The 22330-nt window shown below is 49.5% G+C and overlaps 2 protein-coding genes and 2 non-coding genes across 6 annotated transcripts; 2 read left to right on the top strand and 2 right to left on the bottom strand.

Moving 5' to 3' along the window:
• Positions 1 to 1134: 1134 nt before the first annotated feature.
• On the bottom strand, positions 1135 to 6015 carry TMEM91 (transmembrane protein 91). Of its 3 annotated transcripts, none has more exons than XM_065920602.1 (4): positions 5654 to 6015; positions 4238 to 4461; positions 2005 to 2154; positions 1135 to 1472 (listed from the first exon to the last, which is right to left on the bottom strand). In XM_065920602.1, the coding sequence occupies exons 1-4, from the start codon at positions 5664 to 5666 to the stop codon at positions 1314 to 1316; spliced, it is 546 nt and encodes a 181-aa protein (XP_065776674.1). In that variant the 5' UTR covers positions 5667 to 6015; the 3' UTR covers positions 1135 to 1313. The 3 variants fall into 3 exon arrangements, with proteins under 3 accessions (XP_065776674.1, XP_065776675.1, XP_065776676.1); XM_065920603.1 differs by having other exon boundaries at positions 4280 to 4461; XM_065920604.1 differs by having other exon boundaries at positions 1333 to 1639.
• Positions 6016 to 11700: 5685 nt separating this feature from the next.
• LOC136162303 (small nucleolar RNA SNORA49) lies at positions 11701 to 11830 on the bottom strand. Its single transcript, XR_010662106.1, has one exon. It is a non-coding gene; the product is annotated as a small nucleolar RNA SNORA49 (small nucleolar RNA).
• Positions 11831 to 14706: 2876 nt separating this feature from the next.
• On the top strand, positions 14707 to 22252 carry B9D2 (B9 domain containing 2). Its single transcript, XM_065926172.1, has 4 exons — positions 14707 to 14938; positions 15369 to 15460; positions 18835 to 18960; positions 21669 to 22252. The coding sequence occupies exons 2-4, from the start codon at positions 15373 to 15375 to the stop codon at positions 21980 to 21982; spliced, it is 528 nt and encodes a 175-aa protein (XP_065782244.1). The 5' UTR covers positions 14707 to 14938; positions 15369 to 15372; the 3' UTR covers positions 21983 to 22252.
• On the top strand, positions 15987 to 16150 carry LOC136161927 (U1 spliceosomal RNA). Its single transcript, XR_010661814.1, has one exon. It is a non-coding gene; the product is annotated as a U1 spliceosomal RNA (small nuclear RNA).
• Positions 22253 to 22330: the final 78 nt, after the last annotated feature.

The raw sequence follows: 22330 nt of genomic DNA, 5'->3' as shown, positions 1-22330 counted from the left end.
AAAATGCTCAGGAGAGCGCAGACAGTGAATAATGTTTTCTTCTAGCAGGATTAAATGGCAATGTACCTGTGCATGCTTTGGTGGTGCGCCACTCTGCAACTATGGACTGTAGCCCACCAGGCTCCTCTGTCCATGGGGTTCTCCAGGCAAGAATACTGGAGTGGGTTGCCATGCCCTCCTCCAGGGGATCTTCCTGACCCAGGGATCAAACCCACATCTTTTCCATCTCCTGCATTGGCAGGCATGTTCTTTACCACTAGTGCCACCTGGGAAACCCCAAAATGGCGATAAGTGGAGTGAAGAAAACTAAACAGCTCTCACTTCATTACTTGATAACATCCAGCCCGGGGTGGGGGGGTGGCCATGGCATGTGGGATTTTAGTTCCCCAACTAGGGATGGCACCGCCGTCCCCTACATCGGAAGTGTGGAGTCTTAACCATTGGACCACCAGAGAAGTCCCTCAGGCCCCATTTAATGTATCTGACAAGCATGTTAGGCACAGGGCTATTTTGCCTGCTTGCGCTTTGAGGCTCCAGCCATCCCAATCTCAGGCCGTGGGATGCAGCTGCCTTGGACCCCAGGTGGGCCAATGAGAGGGTGCCTGGCACAGACAACCTTGGTGGCACCAGAGTTTTCCACTCCCATTTTCCTCCCCCAGGAGGGGGAACCTGCACAATGGAAGCCAAGAGATGGGGAGACCAGACCATTTCACTCGACACCCTGAATCCAGTTCTCTCTGTTTTCCTCCCCTTTGTGTGTAAGAGAGTTGGATTTCTGCCACTGCTGTTAAAGGGACTCAGGAGGAGACTGTTATGTAGACCGTACGACTCATTTGGTGTCTATAACTGTTCCAGCTGTGGGGGAAATCAGTCCCATTTTGCAGATGAGGAAAAGTGAGGCTCAGACCACACGTTACACTGAACTCAGAGGAGGAAGTACTTGGAAGCTCGCTTTCCCTAATTCCCTGCCCACCACCCGTGTTCTGAAAGAGTATTCTGCCATCTGGGAGCCCTCCCTGGATTCTCCCTTCTCCGGCTCTGAGGTGTCCAGGAACACCCCGGGGGACAGCCTGTCACTCTGGCCCCGCCTGTCCACCTGCCCACACACTCAGACAGACACAGGTTTGGCGGCAAGAGTGTCTGGTGTTTAATCGCTCTTTGCGGCCTCCAGGAAGGCGGGAGGGAGGGGGCGGCCCAGCCCACTCCCGTTTCTGGATGCTGCCGCTGCCGCCCGTCCACCGGGACTCTCCACTCCAACCGCAGACGCGCTGGGCGACCAGCCTCTGGGTTCACTGCGGGCGCCGCAGGGGCAGCTAGGGCGGGTCCCGGGAGGCGAGGTAGGCGGCCAGGGTCACCAGGGCGGCCGCGTATGTGCACACGCCCAGCGCGACGGCCAGGACCCCCAGCAGGAAGGCTCGGCGGGAGGCGGCCCCTGCCCCCTGGACGTCCCCCTGGGCCCAAGCCTTGTTGGTCTGTAGAGGCGTTGGGCAGCGGTGACTCAGGCGTCCCCTCATCCCACCCTGCTTCCCGCAGCCCAATCCCTCCTCCATCCCCCACGCCCTTGTATTCATATGTTCCAAAAACATAGCGAGCAGCTACCGTGGGTCAGGCACAGCTGGGCACTGGGTTTACTGGGTGACTAATAAAAATAGACATATATTACTATATGCCACAGTTCCAACTCATTGAGCCTCACAATGACCCTGAGGTACAAATTAGTCATCCCCATTTTACAGATAAGGAAAATGAGGCACAGGGAGGTTAAGTGTCTTGACCACCACCTTACCAGAGGCCGGGGGGTAGGCCTAGGAGTGGAGCTCACTCTGCACTCCCCTCTGTGACAAACACGCCTCGTTTCACTCCTGAATATTTCTATGTGAATCCTCTTCACTTCCCAACCCGCCCCCCCAACCCACCTAAGCAGGGCTCCTCTCATTTGTTTTCTTTCAAATGCCATTTTCTCTTTTATATCCAGTCCCCTCTCAACCCCACCCAGAGACTGACCTTCTGGGCCAGACAGAAGGCGGCGATGCCCAAGGGCCAGAAACAGCACAACATGGAGAAGACAGCCAAGCCGAGGTGGTCGTGGGGTAGCAGCGGGGAGAGGAGGCCGCCCCCATCCCAGTCCGAGTCACTGTCACTGGATGAGACATCCTATGGGCAGGAGACAGCCTGAGTGGCCATCTCCATCCCCCTTCCCTGCCCCACTGCTCTGCTCCCCATGCCCCCAAAGACACCAAGAGAGAAAAATGTTCCCAGAGTTAGACTTGTGACCCCTCTATATCCTGGATGTCTCCGAGAGGAAGCTTTGGACCCTGCCTCCTGAGAAAAACCTCACCCATGCTCAAAAGCTTTGAGTTCAATTTCAAGAAGTTCACAGGTCCAGCCACGGGTGGGTACTACACCTGCTCATAAGCCCTGAGTTAAAAATCCCTGAAGTAGACACAGAAACCAATGGGGACGGGAACCTGAAAAAGATGGAGATCAGAGGAGAGCACTCTGGTGGCCTGAATTACTAGGACAAACCTGCCTACTGAAACCACAGGTTCTAGGTTAACATATATATATATATATATATATATATATATATATATATATATATATATATTAGTTCAGTTCAGTCGCTTAGTCGTGTCTGTCTCTTTGTGACCCCATGGACTGCAACACGCCAGGCTTCCCTGTCCATCACCAACTCCCAGAGCTTGCTCAAACTCATGTCCGTCAAGTCAGTGATGCCCTCCAACCATCTCATCCTCTGTCGTCCCCTTCTCCTCCTGCCTTCAATCTTTCCCAGCATCTGGGTCTTTTCCAATGAGTCAGCTGAAATGTATATATATATATATTTAATCTTGCATCAAATAGCTCAGAAGACTTTAAGGAGTCACTGTAAGGCCAAAACTGAAGTGAAAATCAAAATTAATTTAACAACGACAACAAAAAAAATTAACAGAGAAGGTCCCTTCTGCCCAGCAGGCATTTCCCAATCCCAGAAAAATTAATCTTTCACTCAGACCCTGAACTAGATTAAAAATGATCTCTGAATGGCAGTGCCCCTGGACAGTTGACAGAAGCAGACCAAATCCTTTCTGGACAAGGTACTTTCATTCTAACCCTCAAAACCATTTTTCAAATACAATAACCAACATGCCATCAAAGATAACTAGGTATGCAGGAACCATGGAGGAGAACTAGCAGGCCCTGAAAGTCTTCAAATACTGGAATCATCAGATACATAACCATGTCAAAGTGAAGCTTACTGCCACAGTGTGGCGGACTGTTACTAAAAATGGCCATAACCACCTCTCCCCTCCCACAGGCTCTTCTTCCAGTGTGACTGATAATCTTCCCATCAAGGGGTGAGGTCTGTGTCCACTTTCCTTGAGTCTGGGCAGGCTATGATTCATCTGTAATTGATAGAATGTGGTGGAAATAATACCACACGACTCACAAGCCTAAGTCAGAAAAGGTGAGGCAGGTTCAGCTTTGTTGAAACACTCCTGCTGGAGGGCTGGAGGCACATTTGGAGTGCTGTCCTGAAGCTTACGTGCCATGAGCCCAAACCAGCCCACATGGGGTGACTCCTGCGGAAGCCCTGAGACCACATTAAGAGAGAGATACCCAACCAGACCCCCCTGCTGCTTCAGACCCTGACTGTTCCACTTCTGGCCACTGGCTGGCCTCGACCTCATGAAAGACCCTGAGGCAGAACCACCCAAGTCCTCCCCAAATTCCCAACCCATGGAAACCATGAGCCATGATAGTGATTGTCGTTTTAAGCTACCAAGTTCTGGGTGATTTCTTATATAGCAGTAGCAACAGGAAAACCATGCTTTGCAAATAAAAGACAAGCTTGAGAATATGGACACAGAATAAGAAATGATAAAAAATGACATTAACTGGAGGGGGGAGGAAAAAGAGGTGCAGAGATGCATCGCCTTTAGAGAGACAGACAGACAGAAAATAAGGGGGTCAAAAATGATTGGGAAGAAAGAGCCAAAAAGAACAAAGATGAGAGACGAATCTGGGGAGAAAAAGGTAAAGAAAGCGGGGGAGAGGAGGAACAGGAAAAACCACAACTGGAAACCCAGGAACATGTACGCAGTTGGGAAGTGAGACTCCAGGCCAAAGATGGGCACTCCACCTGCCAGCCTGCTGGATGTTGGCCACAGCTGGGTTTCCCTCCAGCCCCTTCCCCCACTTCCCACTAGGGAGCCTTCCTTAGTGGTGCTGCTCCTACCTCAAAGTCGGGGGTCCCTGGCTCCCCTAGTCCTGCACTCACAGAAGGAAGAGATGGTGGCAGGAACTGCCAACCCTTCAGCGACTCCGCAAAGGCTGTCTCTTGAAAGGGAGGCCCCAGCTCAGGCTCACTGGACTTCTGGATGGGAAGCTCACCACCCACCAGTAGGGGCTGTTGGAGCTCTCGAAGACTGGGGCTCTCCATGGCTGGTGAGAGCCTCCTTCCTAGGGGAAGGGGAAAAGACAAGACAATGTTAACAGTTTCACCTTCATCCCTCCCCTGACTCCTGGCTTTGGAGAGGCTCCAGGCAGAAACTAGGTAGCTGAACCATTCTAAGACCCATTTTACAGATAGCAAAACTGAGGTCTAAAGAGTTAAAGAGGGGCTTCCCTGGTGGTCCAGTGGCTAAGGCTCTGCACTCCCAATGCAGGGGGCCCAGGCTCAATCCCTGATCAGGGAACTAGATCTCACATGCCTCAATGAAGACTGAAGATCTCGTGTGCTGCAACTAAGACCCAGCATGGCCAAATTAAAAAAAAAAAAAAAAAAGAGTTAAAGAGGATGGTCCAAGTTGTGAAAAAAGAAAAAACACTCAGGAATCTGGACATTCAGTTCTGGGCTTCTCTCTCCTCAGGGCAAAACCACATACCTGTCCCACAGTTATTCCAAACCATGCTTTACACACTTACTTGGCCCAGGAACTACACACCCATCCTGGGTTCACCCTCCCATCCCTCTCCAGCACAGCCATCCCCAGTGATGTTTAGTCCACACACCCCCTGTGCCCCCCAAGCCTGCATACTCAATACCCAGGTCCCCTGCCACACATACCCATCCAGGCAAGCCCAACCCCCACCTGGGCACACTCCTGTCCCAAGGGAGTTTGCCCCAAACAACATGAGCTCCCAGGAAACACCCCTCTGAGGCCTGCAACCTTCTTACACACTCACCCCAAACAACTTATACGTTCATCCTAATCCCCTCAACATCAGAATTTCCCCAGATGTACCTATATGCACTGGCTTCCCACACATGCAGACGGAACACTCTCCCGTTTCCATCACTTCCCCTGCACACCTGCCCCAAACACCAGGGTCCACACACCCCTCTCTTACTCCAGCCACATTCATGACCCACACCCATCTGCTCCCCAGACACCTCCTGTTTGACCAGAATCCACCGCTGCACTCCTCCCCCAGAACACCACCAACCCACCACACACTCCACTCAACCACAGACAATATTCTTCTTGCCCTCACGATCGCCCGGGGGGAGAGGGGGGTCCCCAAGTCTTCCGCCCTCAGTCCAAACCTGGCTTGAGCCGATTTCCTTGCCAAGGTTTTGCCTCCCTGTCCCCAAACCCAAGACCTGGGGTAAAAGTGGTGCCTCCGGCCCGCAGCTGCGCCCCTCACTCACCGCCCACAGCCATAGGCCGGGACCTCCTGGGTTCCCTGCACCGACACCCGACCCGACCCTGCCGCCAAGGGTGGGGGCACTCAGTGAACCCCGCTCTCCCCGGGGTCCAGGCCTGGCTGCGGGCTCGAGGTTTCCACGCTCAGCCCGGTGCCCCTCTCAGCGCCCCGGGCCCGCAGCGCGCGGGGGCGGGGATGGGGGCGGGGCGACGGGCTCCCGGGCTCCGCCCTCCGTGGAGGCCCGGGAATGGGGCCTTGAAGGCCGACGTCAGCGCCGGGTGCGGACCCCTACCTCCCCCGGTGTGGAGGAGCGGGCGGGAGTCTCTGAGAACAGCGGGCCCTGACTCCCCGAACCCAGACCCTAAAGCTGCAGGACGGAGGAGGGGGCGCCCCGATTCTCCAGGGCCTTCCTGGCTTGGCCCCGCCTCCAGCCCACCGCCCTCCCCGCTCTCCAGCAGTCAAAGCAGCAACCCCAGCTAACTGTGGGCTCGGTTCTTAGTGCTTTACACACACACGTTCTGTATATACACGGACACGTTTGTTTCTGAGAACGACCTGAGAGGCACTATCACTGGTGGTCCTGTCGTGCCCAGGAGGAAACAGGAGTCGAGAGTTAGAGCTTGCCTAAGAGCGCGCAGCAGGGTCACTGAGTGCAGTGACCCAGGCCCTGCCCCTGCGTTAGGTGGGCTGCATTCATCATCTCACGGATTCCTCTCGATTTCTCTCCCTATTCTGCACATCAAGCAACTGAGGCTGAGATGTGTGTGAGTTCACTGGTCCAAGGTCAACAACTAGTGCCAGGAGCCACAGGCAGATTCTAACCCAAGGCTGTATTTCTTGCTGGCCCACGTAGAGCGGTGAAAACAGGCAGAAGGTGAGGTGGGGGCTTCCAGGGAAAGGGCCGGCGGTGGGAGTGGACCAGGGATGGTGTGCTGATTATCAGGTGGTACAGGCGGTGGTTATGAGTTATCGTTTGGAACCACACAGACCTGAGTTCCTTTCCAGGCTCTTCAAAGCACTTGCTATGTGACCTCTGCATAATAGCATCACCTTTTTGAACCCCAGTTTCTCCATTTGTAAAATGGGTAAGTACTCCCTGACTCTTAGATTGTGATCACATATATAAAGCACTTCGATTAGGTGCAATAACACATGTCCAGCATTTGCCCCAAATTAGGCACTCTGAACGTGTTTAATAGTGCTTAGGAATAGAATTATTTATTAATATAGCCATCATCTTCAGTCTGATGAAGGGACTCTTCTCACGCTACAGGCTTCGACCTCCTTCAAGGAGGCCACCCAGCTTGCACTGGCTTCCCTGTTCTCTCGGAAGCCCTCCACCTCACCAGTCGCAGACAGCCAAACTGGAGGATTCCCTTCCTGATGTGGGGCCGGCCAGAGTTCTCTCGCTCCAGGGCTCTGGGGCTCCGTGCCAAGAGTCCAGACGCTGGAGTTGGCACAGGCCCCACTTCCAGGGAGAGCAGATGGTGTCTGGAAGTGCACTTGGCTCAGCCAGAGATTCTGGCTGACAACAGGCGGGGAGACCCACGGGAGGATACAAGAGGAGAGGGAGCAGAACTGTTCTATCAGGAGAGATAACCTGTTACTATTTATCTCCTTAACCTTGCTCTTATCACTGTGAAACATACTACATACTTTGGCTGTTTGTAGTTTGAATTCCCCCACTTCAGTGCCAGCTGCAGCTGAGCTGGGATTTGCTCTCTTTTGTTCACTGCTGTGCCTCGGGGCCTAGAACAGTGCCTGGGTGCAAAGCGAGCCTTCAATACCTATTTGTGGCGTGGGCACATGAATTCTTACCAGCTTCCCTTTGTTACTGAGGCTGAATCAGTACATTTTACTGAGGCTGAATTTACTGATTTTTACTGAATCCCTGAACAATATGGGGCCCCCCCAACCCTGTAGGCCGCCCTAGAAATTGTGGGGGTTTTTTTTGGTCACGCTGCATGCAAGATTTTATTCCATGGATGGAATCCATACCCCCTGCAGTGGAAGCGCAAAGTCCTGACCAGTGGACCACCAGGGAAGTCCCACACCCTAGAGATTTATTCACTTCTCTACATTCTCTGGCCACCATCAGCCTTGTACAGTCTCCCTGCCCCTTCCTGGGTTCTTGGGCTTTGTGATGGTCCTGAAATACTGAACGTGAAACCCCAGCCAGGATTATCAACAGAAGCCTAAGCCACTGAGTGAAAGTTTGGTGAGGAACAGGACATGTATTTAGTCTCAAAGGATCCCCCCACAGATAACTTATTACAAAGGGGAAAAAAACAGTATTAATGAACAATGTCAGCAGACACCACTTAAATCAGGTGGTAGAAGTGTACATAACCAGTATTGGAACAGATCAACACCGTGTACCTACTGACGTGCACTTGAAAAGGAAGAACATGACATCATTTCTACGATGCTTCTGCCAAAAATGCATCATCTGAATCTAATCATGAGAACACATGGGAGAGAGCCAAATAGAGGGACACTTTATAAAGTAGCTGATCTGAACTCTTCAAAAATGTCAGTATTGGTGTAAAGTAATTAGCCTCCAACTAATAAAAATAAATGGGGAAAAAAAGTCAGTATTGGGATTTCCTTGGTGGTCCAGTGGTTAAGAATCCACCTTGCAATGCAGGGGACAATGCCAAGGAATAACTAAGTTCGTGAGTTGCAACTATGAAGCCTGCACGCTCTGGAGCCCATGTGCCACAACTAGAGAGCCTGCGTGCCACAACTGAGACCTAATGCAGCCAGATTAAATATATCTATTTAAAATGTCAGTGTCATGAAAGTGAAAACATAAAAATCTAAAAGTTGGCAACCTGTTCTAGGTTAAAGGTGACCAAAGAAACATGACTGGCTTCCTAGGTGACGCTAGTGGTAAAGAACCCACCTACAAATGAAGGAGACATAAGAGACTCGGGTTCAATCCCTGAATCGGGAACATCCCTTGGAGTAGGGCATGGCAACCCCACTCTGGTATTCTTGCCTGGAAAATTCCATAGAGAGAGGAGCCTGACGGGCTACAGTCCATGGGGTTGCGAAGAGTCGAACATGACTGAAGCGACTTAGCCCGCACGCAAAGAAACATGAATCTGCCTGCAGTGTAGGAGACCTGGGTTCGATCCCTGGGTTGGGAAGATCCCCTGGAGAAGGAAATGGCAACCTACTCCAGTATCCTTGCCTGGAAAATCTCATGAGAGAGGAGCCTTGTGGGCTGCAGTTCATGGGGTCGCAAAGAATTGGACATAACTGAGCGACTAACACTTACTTAAAGAAACATGACAAATAAACACAAAGTGTGATCCCAGATGGAGAGCAGATGGTGACAAGGTATGTTATTGGGACAATGGGAGAAATTTGAATATAAACTATGAATAGATGATAGTTTCCTATCAATATTAAATTGATACTTGGGGAAATGTTAAACTGGTATTATGATTATATAGGAGAACCCTCTAGTTCTTGGGAGAATTTTACTGTTAAAATAATATTATGAATATAATATATGTATATGTGTATACATATGTGTATATGTGTGTGTATATACATACATATATATATGGAAAGAAAATCAAGTGAAAAAATTGAACAAAACTTCACAAAAAGAGGAAATCCAAGGTAGCAATAAGCATTTAAAAAATTACCCAACTAATCATCAGGCAAATGCAAATTAAAATCACAGTGTATTACCAATACACCCCCATGAGAATAGTTAAATGATAGAAGAAGCCACTAAGAAGTACTGGTAAGGATGTGGAGCAGGGGAACTCTCATACATCTAAAACTGGTTCAATCACTAGGTTGAATGAGCATCCAAATTGGTTCAACCACTAGGAAAACTCCTGGGCAGTTTCTACTATAGCTGAACATATCTTGTGTGTGCGTGTGCGTACTTAGTCATGTCTGACTCTTTGTGACCCCCACGGACTGTAGCCCACCCAGCTTCCCTGTCCATGGTATTTTCCAGGCAGGAATACTGGAGTGGGTTGCCATTTCCTTCTCCAGGGGATCTTCCCAACCCAGGGATCAAACTCATGTCTCTTGGGTCTCCTGAATTGGCAGGTGGATTCTTTACTAGTGAGCCACCTAATGACCCAGCAATTCCAGTCCAATAAGATATGAACATATGTCCACCAGAAAACAGGTTCCCATCAACAGATGGATAAAGTATAGCATCTTCACACAGAGGAAACTATATAGCAGTGAGAATGAAAGAACTACAGCCACGTGCAATGGCATGGAATAAATTTCACAAGGCACTGAGCAAGAGACAACAGACACAAAGCAATACATACTGCGAAATTTCATTTATATAAAGTACAAAACCAGGCAAAATTAATGCATATTGTTAGGAGTCCAGTTAGTGGTTTCCCTTGGGGGCATCCTGGATGAGGCATGAAGGGCATCCTTGGAGGCTAGTCATGTTCTTTTCATGAGTTGAGTTCTGATTACCAGGTGTGTTCAGTTAATGAAATTTAATTCAGCTGTTCACTTATGATTTGTGCACTTTTCTGTACACATACTGCCAAACATTTATTTTTGAAAATGTGAGTTCGATCTAAAGATATGGATAACCTTTCAAGATGTATCACTGAGTGAAAAATGCAAGATGTGGCAATTCCCTGTGGTTCAGTGGTTAGGACTAGGCTCTTTCACTGCCGAAGATGGGTTCAATCCCTCGTCAGGGAACTAAAATCCCACAAGCCACTCTGCTTGACCAAAAAAAAAAAAAAAAGCCAAGATATAAAAGAGGATGAACAGTCACTCTAATAATGAGTACAGCATTTCCTCCAAAAATTAAAAATAGACTTACCATATGACCCAGCAATTTTGCTTCTGGATGTATACCCAAAAGAACTGAAAGCAAGGTATTAAAGAGATGTGTGTGTACACCCATGTTCATAGTAGCTTTATTCACAATAGCCCAAAGGTGGAAGCAACCCAACTAGATGAATGGATAAAGAAAACAGAGTGTATATCTAAAAATATTATTCAACTTTAGAAAGGAAGGAAATTCTGTGATGTCCACTTTGTAATGTATAGATATCCAAACCATTATGTTGTGCACCTGGAACTAACATGGTGTTGGAGATCAACTATGCTTCAAAATAAATAAATAATTGCCATATAGTTTTGAAACACAAGGAAATTCTGACATGCACTACAGCATGGCTGATCCTTGAGGACATTATGCTAAATTATGCTAAATGAAAAAACCCAGTCATAAAAGGACAAATATTGATTCCACTCATATGGGGTACCTACAGTAGTCAAATTCATAGAAATAGTAAATAGGGGGTTTCCAGGGGCTAGAGGAAGGGAGGGAGGGATGGGAGTTTTTGTTTAATTGGTATAGTTTCAGTTTTGCAAAATGAAAAGAGTTATAGAGACATTGCACAATTATGTGAATGTACTTAAGGCCACTGAACTGTTCACTTAAAGATGGTCAAAATGGTAAATTTTATGATATGTTATCACAATTTGAAAGACTTTAAGAATAAAAACTACATAAAGAGATATTCAGTGTGCTTCTTGTAAAAAATATGTAAAATATGCCATCTCAGTAACAACAACATGAACAGTAAAAACCATCAATAATAACAAACATTTATAGTGCTTCTTATGTGCCAGGCACTACCCTAAACTCATTAGGCATTTGTATTATTATTATTAGGCATTTACATTGTTATTATTGCTGCATAACAAATTATCCTCCAAAACTTTAGTGGCTTAAAACAAGAAATCCTACCATCAGACATAGTTTCTTTTTTTTTTTTTTTTTGATTTTTTATTTCTTCTGGGATGAGATAAGCTCCCGAGTTAGCGCTCCTGATTAACGACAGGAAACCTCCAACATGTTCGGATGCTAGTCAGAAATTATTTGGTGTGTCTTTCCTTTGACTCATGGTTCATATTCCAATTACATCGGAGTTTAGCATTTTATCCTGGTTCTTTCAGGCATGTGCACTGTCCTTCACTTACTGATAGCTAACATCTCTACCCTGTTTGAAGTTGCCTGCCAGCCTCCCACCCTGAGCTGTCAGCTCCACGTGTAGGCCCCAGAGGACAGCAGAGTCTCCCTGGGGAGGGATGCGTGCTTGTTCATGTACCCTACAGCAATGCCAGGAGCCTTACAGCAAAAGCCCCTGGAGTAAGGCCGAGGGAGCAGACATAGTTTCTGTTGGTCAGGAATCTGTTGATGGCTTTGTTGGCTGACTCTGGGTCAGGGTGTCATGAAGTTACAGTTGGCATGGTGGCCAGCTGCAAGTCACCTGAAAGTTTGCTGCAGCTGACGATCTTCCAAGATAGGTCTCACATGGTGCTGATTTGTTTGGTTTTGGTTCTTCCCCATTTGGGTCTCTCTGCTGGCTGCTTCCCTGCTTTCGCATCGTGGTGGCTGGGCTCTCTCAAGGTGAGTCATGCAAGAGAGAAATGGAGGCGGAATCCTCAATGCCTTTTATGGCTTAGTCTCAGAAGTCAGACAGCAACAACTGTACCACGAGCTACTGGTTAGGAGCAAGTTACAAAGTGCAGCCTATACTCAAGAGGGGCAGGCTCCACTACCTAGTGAAAGGAGTGTCAAGAATCTGTGGACATGTTTTAAATGTCCAGTTTCATGCATTCATTAAATTCTGACCACAATCTAACACGGTGGACGAGGGAACTGAGGGCTAAAGGTCAAATGGAAGGGCCAGAACTAAGACTTAAATCCAGGTAGTTGAACTGGGAAGCATTTTCTTAATCACTAATATTACCAGTGGGAAAGAAACCAGCTGAAGAAAAAATATTTAAGAAGGAGCATTTTATGAGACTTTGTTTTGGGGTCATGCTGTGTGGCATGTGGGATCTTAGTTCTGAGACCAGAGAATGAACCCTGTACCCAGTGAAATGGAATCAGACCACCAGATGGACAACCAGATGAGTCACATGTATAGGACTTTGATGACTGGCTGGATGTGGGACGTGATGGAGTTGAGGATGACACCTATGACCTCCATATTCCTTTGATACTGGGAGATGAGATGTGTATCCAAGAGAAGTAAGACAGCAGGAGGTGAAGAACATAAAGTTTTGGGACACAGCGTGAGAGAACTATGGGTTTCCCAGGTGGCACAGAGGTAAAGAATCTACCTACCAATGCAGGAGACATGGGTTCGAACCCTGGGTCAAGAAGATCCCCTGGAGTAGGAACTGGCAACCCACTCCAGTATTCTTGCCTGGAAAATTCCATGGACAGAGGAGCCTGGCAGCCTACAGTCCATGCAGTCACAAAAGAGTCAGATGCAACTGAGCACGTAGCACAGGACAGAACTATAGTCGATTTGGTTTAAGGTTATGATTTTGCCCTAATTTCTTCATCTTAAATAAAACTGATAATTACCCACCCTGTGGAATATCTGTGGGCTTCCCTGGTGGTGCAGTGGTAAAGAATCCACCTGCCAATGTAAGAGACATGAATTCGATCCCTGGGTCAGGAAGATCCCCTGGAGAAGGAAATGGCAACCCACTCCAGTATTCTTGCCTGAAAAATCCCTATGGACAGAGGAGCCTGGCGGGCTACAGTCCAAAGGGTTGCAAAGAGTCGGACACGACTGAGCACACACATGGGATATCTAAGGATTAAAGGAGATCATGTTTGCAAAACAATCAGTTTACAGTGGCTGGCACAGAGAAATCACTTGATAAATGGTAGCTTTCAAATATACCTATTAGTGAAGTATTATTGAATTATATACCTATTGCATTATTTTTTCTATATAAGTACTATCTGTGGAGTCCTACACTAAGGTCACAGGTGTAAAGCCTTGTACCAAGTCCACAGATGTGAAGGCCCGTACTAAGGTCATCTCAGGAACTGACGAGAGCCCCCATAGCAACCATTGCCATGAGCACCCCCCAGATCTAAACCACTCAGTTCCCTGACCCCATATTAGGTAAAAACACCCACTCCATTATTCACCCTACAGCATCCTAACCAATCACCTAATGCCACCCTTCCAGCAGAAGTTTTGCCTTGAGGCTACAGAAATTGGCTACTAGCCGATGAAAGGCGTTGGCTCTCTCTTGGGCCGGCCTGCTGTTCTAACAGTCAGCTCTCCCTGCTCTGTCAGGAGGTAGGCCTGCAGTTCCTAGGGCATCTCCCTCTCTAATAAACTCTATCTTTCTCTCACTCTGCTTCATGTCTGGAAATTCCTTTCTAACCTGCACACAAACCACGACACTATCCTGTTGAAATGTTTCCCCCCCTCCGTATAACTTTGAGCTGGTGACTCTAACTTTTACTGTCCCTGTTTTACAATAAGTAGGGGAATAAGTTCCCTTTGGACTCCTGGTCTTGGTTCAACTGGACTTGGAGGGTGGAGAAGGTACTGTTCAGGAATCAGAACGTCTGAGTGCCTGACTCAGTCACTCCACTTGGGCTCGTGACATGGATGAGATAACTGAGACCTAGAGCTGCTCAAGGTCCTAAGTTACTGACAGAGTCCAGCCTTCAAAAAACAGGATTTTCTGCAGATAAAGTGGCCTCAGTTCCTCATTTCTCTTACCCCTTCCCCCACCCCACCCACTCACTGCTCAGAATCAGCATTAACAATGAAGAAATGGGCGGTATTTCTGAGGCGGAAGTTGAATTAATCATTCTTTGAGGAGCTTGGGGGAACTCTAAAAAGGAACCCCGCCAACCAGATGAAGTTTATTTCCAGTTAGGAGGCAGAGGGTTGCACCCAAACTCGTGAGATTCCCCCTTAGCTCTGGCTCAAGTCTGTCTTGTGGTCCCTGTTGAGAGACAGTTTGAGGGGTAATGGGGCATGGATGGATTTGCTTATTCTGTTATGAGAATATCTGAGACAGGCACTGTTCAAACTTCTTCGCCGCGCTCAACATGGCCACAATGGGGCCACGCCGCAAATGGCTGAACCGTGGATCGTGGCTGGACAGACTTCTTACCCAAAAATGGAGATGGGTGGGGGAGAGAAAGTGTCAATCACAGCATAGTCCCGCCCCCCAAGTGCCGCTCGGGCCAATTAGCAACCCGCAGGGCGGGTGAAAGGCCAAGGGAGGAGGCTGCCGTTGCCCCAGCAACAACCTGGGAGGCAGGAGGCGGGCGCGGTCTCGGAGAGATCTGCGCCTCAGCTCTCTCGCTGCCAGGAAGGTCCTAGGAGAGGCGTGAGCCAGACCTGGGAAGTCAGCGCCTGCGGAGAGAGAGACAGCTCAGGCCCATGAACTCCAATCCCCTCCAGCGCTCTCGCCTCTCCTAACCGTTAAGTACTCTGAGGTAGGAATAACGCATGTGCGAACTCACAGGCGGAGCTAAGGCGCCCAGAACTTAAAACGCATGCGCTTCATGGACTTGGGGGGCGGATATCTGACGTGGGAGGCGGAGCTTTTGTGTTGTGGGCGGAGCCATTGGGGCCCCTGGGGCGGGACTTTCCGCGGCGTTGAGCCTAGGAAGAAGTTATTTTAGAGGCAGGCCGCGTTACGCGCCAGCTCCTTGGAGCGTCCGTTTCTCGCCCCTCATTTTTCTGAGACTCTTCTGGAGAGGCAGTTAGTATCATGGCTGAAACCGCAACCTCAGTGGTTTGACGAAACTAGCTTGGAATCCCATGTATTGCTCCTTACTTGATGGGCCTCAGTCTTCCCATCTATTAGGTGGAGATAATTGTACACTTTTCTCATAAGGCTGTGATTATATTTTCCCCTTTCAGGGCAATGGCTGAGGTGCACGTGATCGGACAGATCATGGGGGCCACCGGTTTCTCGGAAAGTAGCCTGTTCTGCAAGTGGGGCGTCCACACAGGTATTCCCCGACATGGTTCATTTCCCCACCGAAACCTCTCAGTCTAGCTGCTCCACCTTCTTTCCTTGACCTCTTGGTTCAGTCCCTGATCCTCAGCTTCCATCAGTTCTCAGGACTCCTACCCCTGACCACATTCTGTTCGTGCGAGCCTCAGGCTCCCTTCTTATCCCTTCCCATCCCACCTCTGGGTACTCTGAGTTCTAGTCTCTCCATACATATTCCCTGAGGGCTTCCCATGGTGGTACTAGTGGTAAAGAACCTGCCTGCCAATGCAAGAGATATAAGAGACATGGGTTTAATCCCTGGGTCTGGAAGATCCCCTGAAGGAGGGCATGGCAACCCACTCCAGTATTCTTGCCTGCAGAATCCCATGGACAGAGGAGCCTGATAGGCTACAGTTCATAGGGTCACAAAGAGTCGGATTCGACTGAAGTGACCTAGGACACACAGCAAGGATAGGGGACTATAGGCTTAACACACCCACCTACCCCCAGCACACACTCCCAACCCTCAAAACACTTAATGGATACTTACCTGGCAGGGGAGATACCATGATCACGAAGGTGGTTTTCCCAGGGCGAGGCTTATCCATTGCACTCCGGATGTGCTGACCCCTGCGATTTCCCCAAATGTGGGAAACTCGACTGCATAACTTGTGGTAGTGGGGGACTGTGTTCGCGCTTTCCCCTGTTAAAAAAAAAAAAAAAAAAAACACTTAATGGCCCTAACAACACTATTTGGGTTCCATTCACTGTCTTAGAGGTGCCTTGTGTGACGCCCCCATCTTAATTCTTTGCTTTACTGTCTCTGTTGGAAGTTTCCATCTTGCAATTAAGAGGAGAGACCACCCTCCTGTATTCACATTTCTCTGTGAAAACGTAGGAGCCCAGTTTTGGTCGTCATCCAGGTTCATCCACACAAGCCCAAGAGGGACCTTGGAGGTCCCAGTTTTCATGCCTTTTCATCAGAGGCAGTAGAGTGTGGTGGTTAGTGTGATAGGGCCACGGGGTACCAAGTCTGGGCTCAAGTACAAACTCCCTTACCTATTAATTAGGAGCCTTTGGACTTGACCTTTTTGAGCCTGTTTCCTTGTCTGAAAATGAAGCTAATAGCACCTAAGAGGCAGCAGAGGACTGAGAGGTTAAGAGAAGAGATTGCCTGGGTTCAAAACCAGCTCCTGTTTATTAATTATGTGACCTTGGGCACTTGTCTTTGCCTTGATTTCCCTGTCTATACAATGGGAATAATAACACTATTTACCTCCTGGGGTTGTTGTGAGGACTACATGAATATCAACAGCCCTCAGAAGAGGACCTGGATTTGTAAGTCCTCGTAAGTGTTTGCCTGGCTTGTGTGACAGCTGGATGGGTTCTTGTTTCTAAGCCTGGGATATGTTGTCTAGCAGAGATACATACGCGTGAAATGAGTGTGGCCTTCGTCGTCATCATCTTTTTAGGTCCAGAGTCCTTTGTGATTTCACTGATGGATAGACTAGTGGCTGAGATTCCCTGGGAAATTGGGATCCTCCAGCTGAGTGACTAAGAAGACAAACCCGGAACTGACTAGGTTTCCAGCGCCCTACCACTTATCTGTTCTGTGACCTGGGGCAAGCGCTGTTCCCTCTCAGAGCCTCAGTTTCCTCGTCTGTAAAATGGGACTATTTATCCTTCATAGCAGTGTCAGGAAGTCTTGTATGTGAGAATCCTGACTCAAGGCCTGTTGCTTTCCTCACCTGGCCCAGAAGGGAGCAGTAACCAACATGATTTTTATTATTTCAGGGGGCTCTTTGCCAGGGAGAGGGGCGTTAGTTATGCAAGAGAGAGCCAAAGGGCAGTCAGATAAGGGGCTTGGTCTCTGTTATCAGTCAGAGCTCTATTTGAGGAACTTCCCTGGTGGTCCAGTGGTTAAGACTCCACACTTCTGCTGCAGGGGACATGGGTTTGATCCCTGGTTAAGGAACTAAGATCCCCACATGCTTCAAGGCACGGTCAAAAACAAAAAGACAAACCAGAAACAAAACAGGGCTCCATTTGAATCAGCTCCACTGTGGGACTTGGTCTGCTGCGGTCCTGCTGTAGGCCCAGCGTGGAGAACAGTGCTTAGCACAGAGAAGTTGTTCAGTAAAGGTTTGTGGAATGAATGGCCAAATGCCATTCCTTCTCAGCCTCTGTTTCTTTACCTGTAAGATGAGGATTGTATTAGCCCCCACCTCCTAGGATCAATTCTTTGTCCAACAAACATGTATTGGGCACCTTCTTTTTACCAAGATCTGGGTTTGCAGTCCTAGGGATCCAGTACTTTACAAGATCCCTGCTTTTTTGGGGCTCACAGGAGGGGAGACAGAGAATAAATAAACAGATAAAGACATGAGTCCAATGATTACAGATAGTACACTAGATCCTAGGAAGAGATGAGCTGAGAGATGATGTGAGAGGGACTGGTTAGTTTGGGGATAGGAGGGTGAGGGAGAACACCTCTGTGAAAGTAGCACTTGAGCTGATCCTTGAAGTATGGGGAAAAAAAAGTCTGGGGATATCCAGGAGCAGGGTTTTCTAGGCAAAAGGAACAACAGCCAGTGCAAAGGCCCTGAAGAGTGGAACAAAAATAGAACCAGTGAGGCCAGAGAGTGGTGAGGAATGAGGAAAGTGATGAAAGATGAGCTCAGGAAGGTGGTAGGTGGGGGCAGGGAGGGGGGGGGCACACAGGCCAGGCCTTGCAGGGCCTATGGGCTATGGAGGAGAATCTGTAAGCAGGGGGTGGGGTGGGGATTAAGAGTCCCAGAAGGCGGATTAAATGAATTCATTACTAAAGCGCTTAGCACAGCGTCTGGCATTTGGTAAGCACTCGGTGCATTTTTGCTATTACTGTCACCCTCGGTAGGATTGCTGTTACGATGCACCTTTCACAATATGCTCTGTGCTTCTGTTCATGAAGGACACCCTTGGCCCCATCTTAGTCCTCAGACTAGGGCCTCTAAATGTGGAATGAGAATAGTAATATAATAAAGTGGTACCCAACACTTATTCAGCAGGCACTATGCCGTGGACACTATTCTTAGTGCTTCGTGTGTATTAATTCATTTAATCACCTCACAAACCTGTGAGGGATGCATTATTATTATACCCACCTTACTGATGGGAAGACCGAGGCACAGAAAAGTAACAAGCCCAAGGTTGCATAGGCAGGAAGAAATAGTGCTAGGATTTAAATCTAAACATTTGACTCCAGGATCTATGCTTTGCAACCCTTGGCCACCACCCACCCCCGGTTCTAGAGAGAAAGGGGGTCCTGCAAGCCACAGTGGGATCCCCTTCTTGAGGACTGTCTCCTGCCTCTTCCCCCCACTTCATCCATATCCTGGCTTTCACTTGCAGGGGCAGCATGGAAGCTCCTGTCAGGCGTGCGGGAGGGCCAAACACAGGTGGACACTCCCCAGATAGGGGACATGGCCTACTGGTCCCATCCCATCGACCTGCACTTCGCCACCAAAGGCCTTCAAGGTGGGTTCCCAGCCTGGGCCTCTGGCTAGACTAACAGGAGGTGGGTTAGCGGCACCCCCATGCTACCAGAACGGAACACCAAGTGCTGGCCCTGCTTCCTGTGGCTTTGGGTCCCTTTCCTGACCAGACTTGGCCCTGGAGAGGCTGAGCAGAAACCTCCCCAGGCCAGCTCTAGAGTTCCTTAGAACCAGGGCAGAGGCCAGGGTTAACGGGGCAAGGTCAAGGGGCGGGCCAGGGGAGAGGGACGTGGCTTTCACAGAGACAAAGCAAGAGAGTCTTCCATCAGAAGGAAGCTGGGAGGCACTTCCTGGAGGTCCAGGGGTTAAGATGCAGCGCTTCCAATGCAGGGGGCGTGGGTTTGATCCCTGGTAGGGGAACTAAGATCCCACACACTACTTGACTCAGCCACAAAAAAGAAAAAAAAGGAGGAAGCTGGGAGAGGATTATGAGCGAGAAAGAGGTGAAGGCTAGAGGCTGTTCTGCAAGCAGGGCTTTTCTGCTGCTCAGAGGGTAAATGAATATGTGAGAGAGGAGGAGTATCAGAAAACCTTTTCTGGAGGAATATTTGTGTCATTAGAAAGGAGTAGATTCCAGGAAATAGTCTAGATAAATATGCCATATATTTCTATCATATAAGTGATAGTTACTGAGGGCCTGCCCTGTGTCGGGGTGGCCAAGGAGATGTCAATGATGAGACAGCCCCTGCTAGCCCAGCTCTGTTTCCACACAGATCATCTCTGGGGAGAGAAAGAGCTACCCTGAGTGGCAACCCAGAGTGGGCAGGCCTGGGATGAGGGATCCAGAAGGGCTCTGGGAGCCCAGAGGAGGTACCTTACTCGGCTGGGGAGTTCAGGGAGAGCTTCCCGGAGGAGGGTGAATGTTTGGCTTTGCTGTGAAGAGTCAGTAGGAGCTATTAAAACAGAAAGATGGCAGAGGGTTCTAGGCCGAAAGCCATGTGTGGAAGGATCAAGGGGGAAGGTGAGTCAGGGGTATTTATTTGGAGGATGGAGGGCAAGCAGGGGGACTACACGGGGTGATGTGGCAGGGGACAGGGGACAGGGAACAGTCCCTGCAGGATCTTCAGTGCTAGGCCGCAGAGTGGAGGCCATATCTGGGGAGCCAGAGCAGGTGATTGACAACTCAGATTTTGCTTTTAAAAGATCCCTCTGGGGACTTCCTTGGTGGCCCAGAGGTTGAGAATCTACCTTTCAATGCAGGGGACATAGGTTCAATCCCTGGTCAGGGAACTAAGATCTCACATGCTGTGGGGCAGCTGGGTCCATGTGACTACTGAGCCTGTGGGCTCTGGAGCCCTCATGCAGCAACAGAGATCCCACGTGCCACAACTGAGACCTGATGCAGCCAAACAAATAAATAAACATTAAAAAAAATATTGCAATTAAAAAAAAAGATCCCTCTGGCTGCCTCATGGGTGATGGGTTGGAAGGTGAGTCAGGCCACAGTCCTTTCAGCTCTTAAGGATCCCAAATATCCTTGCTGTTTCTTTTCTCATTCTATTAGGAAATCCCATTAGCTCCACCTTTGAAATGCATCCTGAATGTCATCACTCCCCCCACCCCCTTCAAAGCACCCCTGATCTGTCCACCATCACCTCTCACTGGGCTGTTACCATAGTGTCTTTACTTTACTGAGGTGTCCCTGTTGTGAACACCTAAATCAGGTCACATTCCTCCTCTGCTTAGGACCTTCTGTGGTCCCCACATCACTCAAGGTAAAAGGCAAAGCCTTACCATGGAAGGACAGGGCCCTGCTTGATCTGGTTCTGTTTCCCCTTCCCTGTCTGCTCCAGCCACATCAGTCCCACCAGGCAGCTCCTACCTCAGGGCCTTTACACTAGCTATCCTCTCTGCTGGGAGCACTCTTTCCTAGATAGCCATATAGCCCCCAGTCTCTTCCCTCCGATGTCACCTTCTCAGTAAATTTTTTCTTGATCACCGCCTTCTAAAACTGCATGCCTACTCCCACCCTACCCAGCTTATTTTTCTCCAGAGCAGTTATCACCATCTGACATACCCTATAATTTGCGTATTTACTGTGTTGGTTGTCTAAGATGTCAGCTGCACAAGGGCAGGAATTTTTGTCTGCCCTGTTCACTGCTGTATCCCCAGCTTCCAGAACAGGGCCAAGCTCAGAGAGCCTCAGAAAGGAAGGTGAAATGGGGCTGAATCTCCCAAGCACTTCGCCTATAGGGTGAGGAACTGAACTGTATCTTGAGTGAGGAACTGGGAAATCTATGGAAAGGGGAGAAAGATGCTTCCAGCTGCCAGGTGAACGATGATGAAGGCAAGAAAGAAGGCCCCAAGGCCAGGAAAGAGGACAGGGTGTGGCCATGGGGAGGGAAGGAGGGAGGCATCCAGAACAAGGCCCAACACCCTCACCTGGGGACTGGGATCCCCGGAGATGACACAGAGGAGGAGGCCGACAGAAAATTCAACAGAGGCCAGATCTCAAGGACCTAGAATGTTGAGGTTGGACTTTATACTGAGTGCATTAGGGAATCATGGAAGGGTTTTGAGCAGAGGAAGAACCTGGATTCAGAAAGATCCTTTGGCTGCTCTGTGGCGGTAGGAGTTCAGAGGAGGAGGGTGGGGCAGAAACCTGGCAGGGAAGCAGTGGGCCTGGGGTCTTCAGGAGCAAGAGGCTGGGCTGAACCCCTTCACCTTTCCTCCCTCCCTCCCATCCTGCAGGCTGGCCCCGGCTCCATCTCCAGGTGTGGTCCCAGGACAGCTTTGGCCGCTGCCAGCTTGCAGGCTATGGCTTTTGCCATGTGCCCAGCAGTCCAGGCACCCACCAGCTGGACTGCCCCACGTGGCGGCCCCTGGGCAGCTGGCGAGAGCAGCTGGCGAGGGCCTTCGTGGGTGGCGGCCCTCAGCTGCTACACGGAGATGCCATCTACAGTGGGGCTGACCGCTACCGCCTGCACACCACCTCCGGTGGTACCGTGCACCTTGAGCTGAGCCTGCTGCTGCGCCACTTCGATCGCTATGGGGTTGAATGCTGAAGGAGCCTGTGCGGATGACTGGCCCCCAGCCATGTCTTTGGACACCTCCTAAGGGGCAGGATGGTGCCGTAGTCAGAAGTGTGGGCTTTGGAGACTGTCAGACCTGACCCCAGCCAAAGCTGGTGTGGCTTCTATCCTGACTAACACCTCAAGCCCAGTGGCTGCCCCTCCCAGGTCGTTTCCCCATCTGTAAAATGGGGGCAGTAGGCGTGTGGGCTCACGGGGGTTGGGTGCAGAGAAGCTGTGGACACATGGAGGGGCTCAATAAAGGTGTGTTTTTCAAGTGTGGGTGCCTTTTTGACCTTCATCTGTCAGACGTGGGAGGGGGGATTCCTCCTACTGTTACCC

This window comes from Muntiacus reevesi, chromosome 2 (assembly GCF_963930625.1).
Source record: "Muntiacus reevesi chromosome 2, mMunRee1.1, whole genome shotgun sequence".
Classification (NCBI taxonomy): Eukaryota; Metazoa; Chordata; class Mammalia; order Artiodactyla; family Cervidae; genus Muntiacus; species Muntiacus reevesi.
Note: the sequence above shows the minus strand (reverse complement) of the source record. Positions and strands in the feature narration are given on the sequence as shown.

Bases quoted from the DNA above. Each gene is read 5' to 3' on its own strand.
- B9D2 (XM_065926172.1), top strand. From the start codon at position 15,373: ATGGCTGAGGTGCACGTGATCGGACAGATCATGGGGGCCACCGGTTTC. The intron at 15,461-18,834 runs GTATTCCCCGAC...TTTCACTTGCAG, and splicing joins CAAGTGGGGCGTCCACACAG to GGGCAGCATGGAAGCTCCTG. The intron at 18,961-21,668 runs GTGGGTTCCCAG...CCCATCCTGCAG, and splicing joins CGCCACCAAAGGCCTTCAAG to GCTGGCCCCGGCTCCATCTC.
- TMEM91 (XM_065920602.1), bottom strand. The intron at 2,155-4,237 runs GTAGGAGCAGCA...TCCTGCCCATAG, and splicing joins CAGGGACCCCCGACTTTGAG to GATGTCTCATCCAGTGACAG. The intron at 1,473-2,004 runs GTCAGTCTCTGG...ACGCCTCTACAG, and splicing joins CCTTCTGTCTGGCCCAGAAG to ACCAACAAGGCTTGGGCCCA.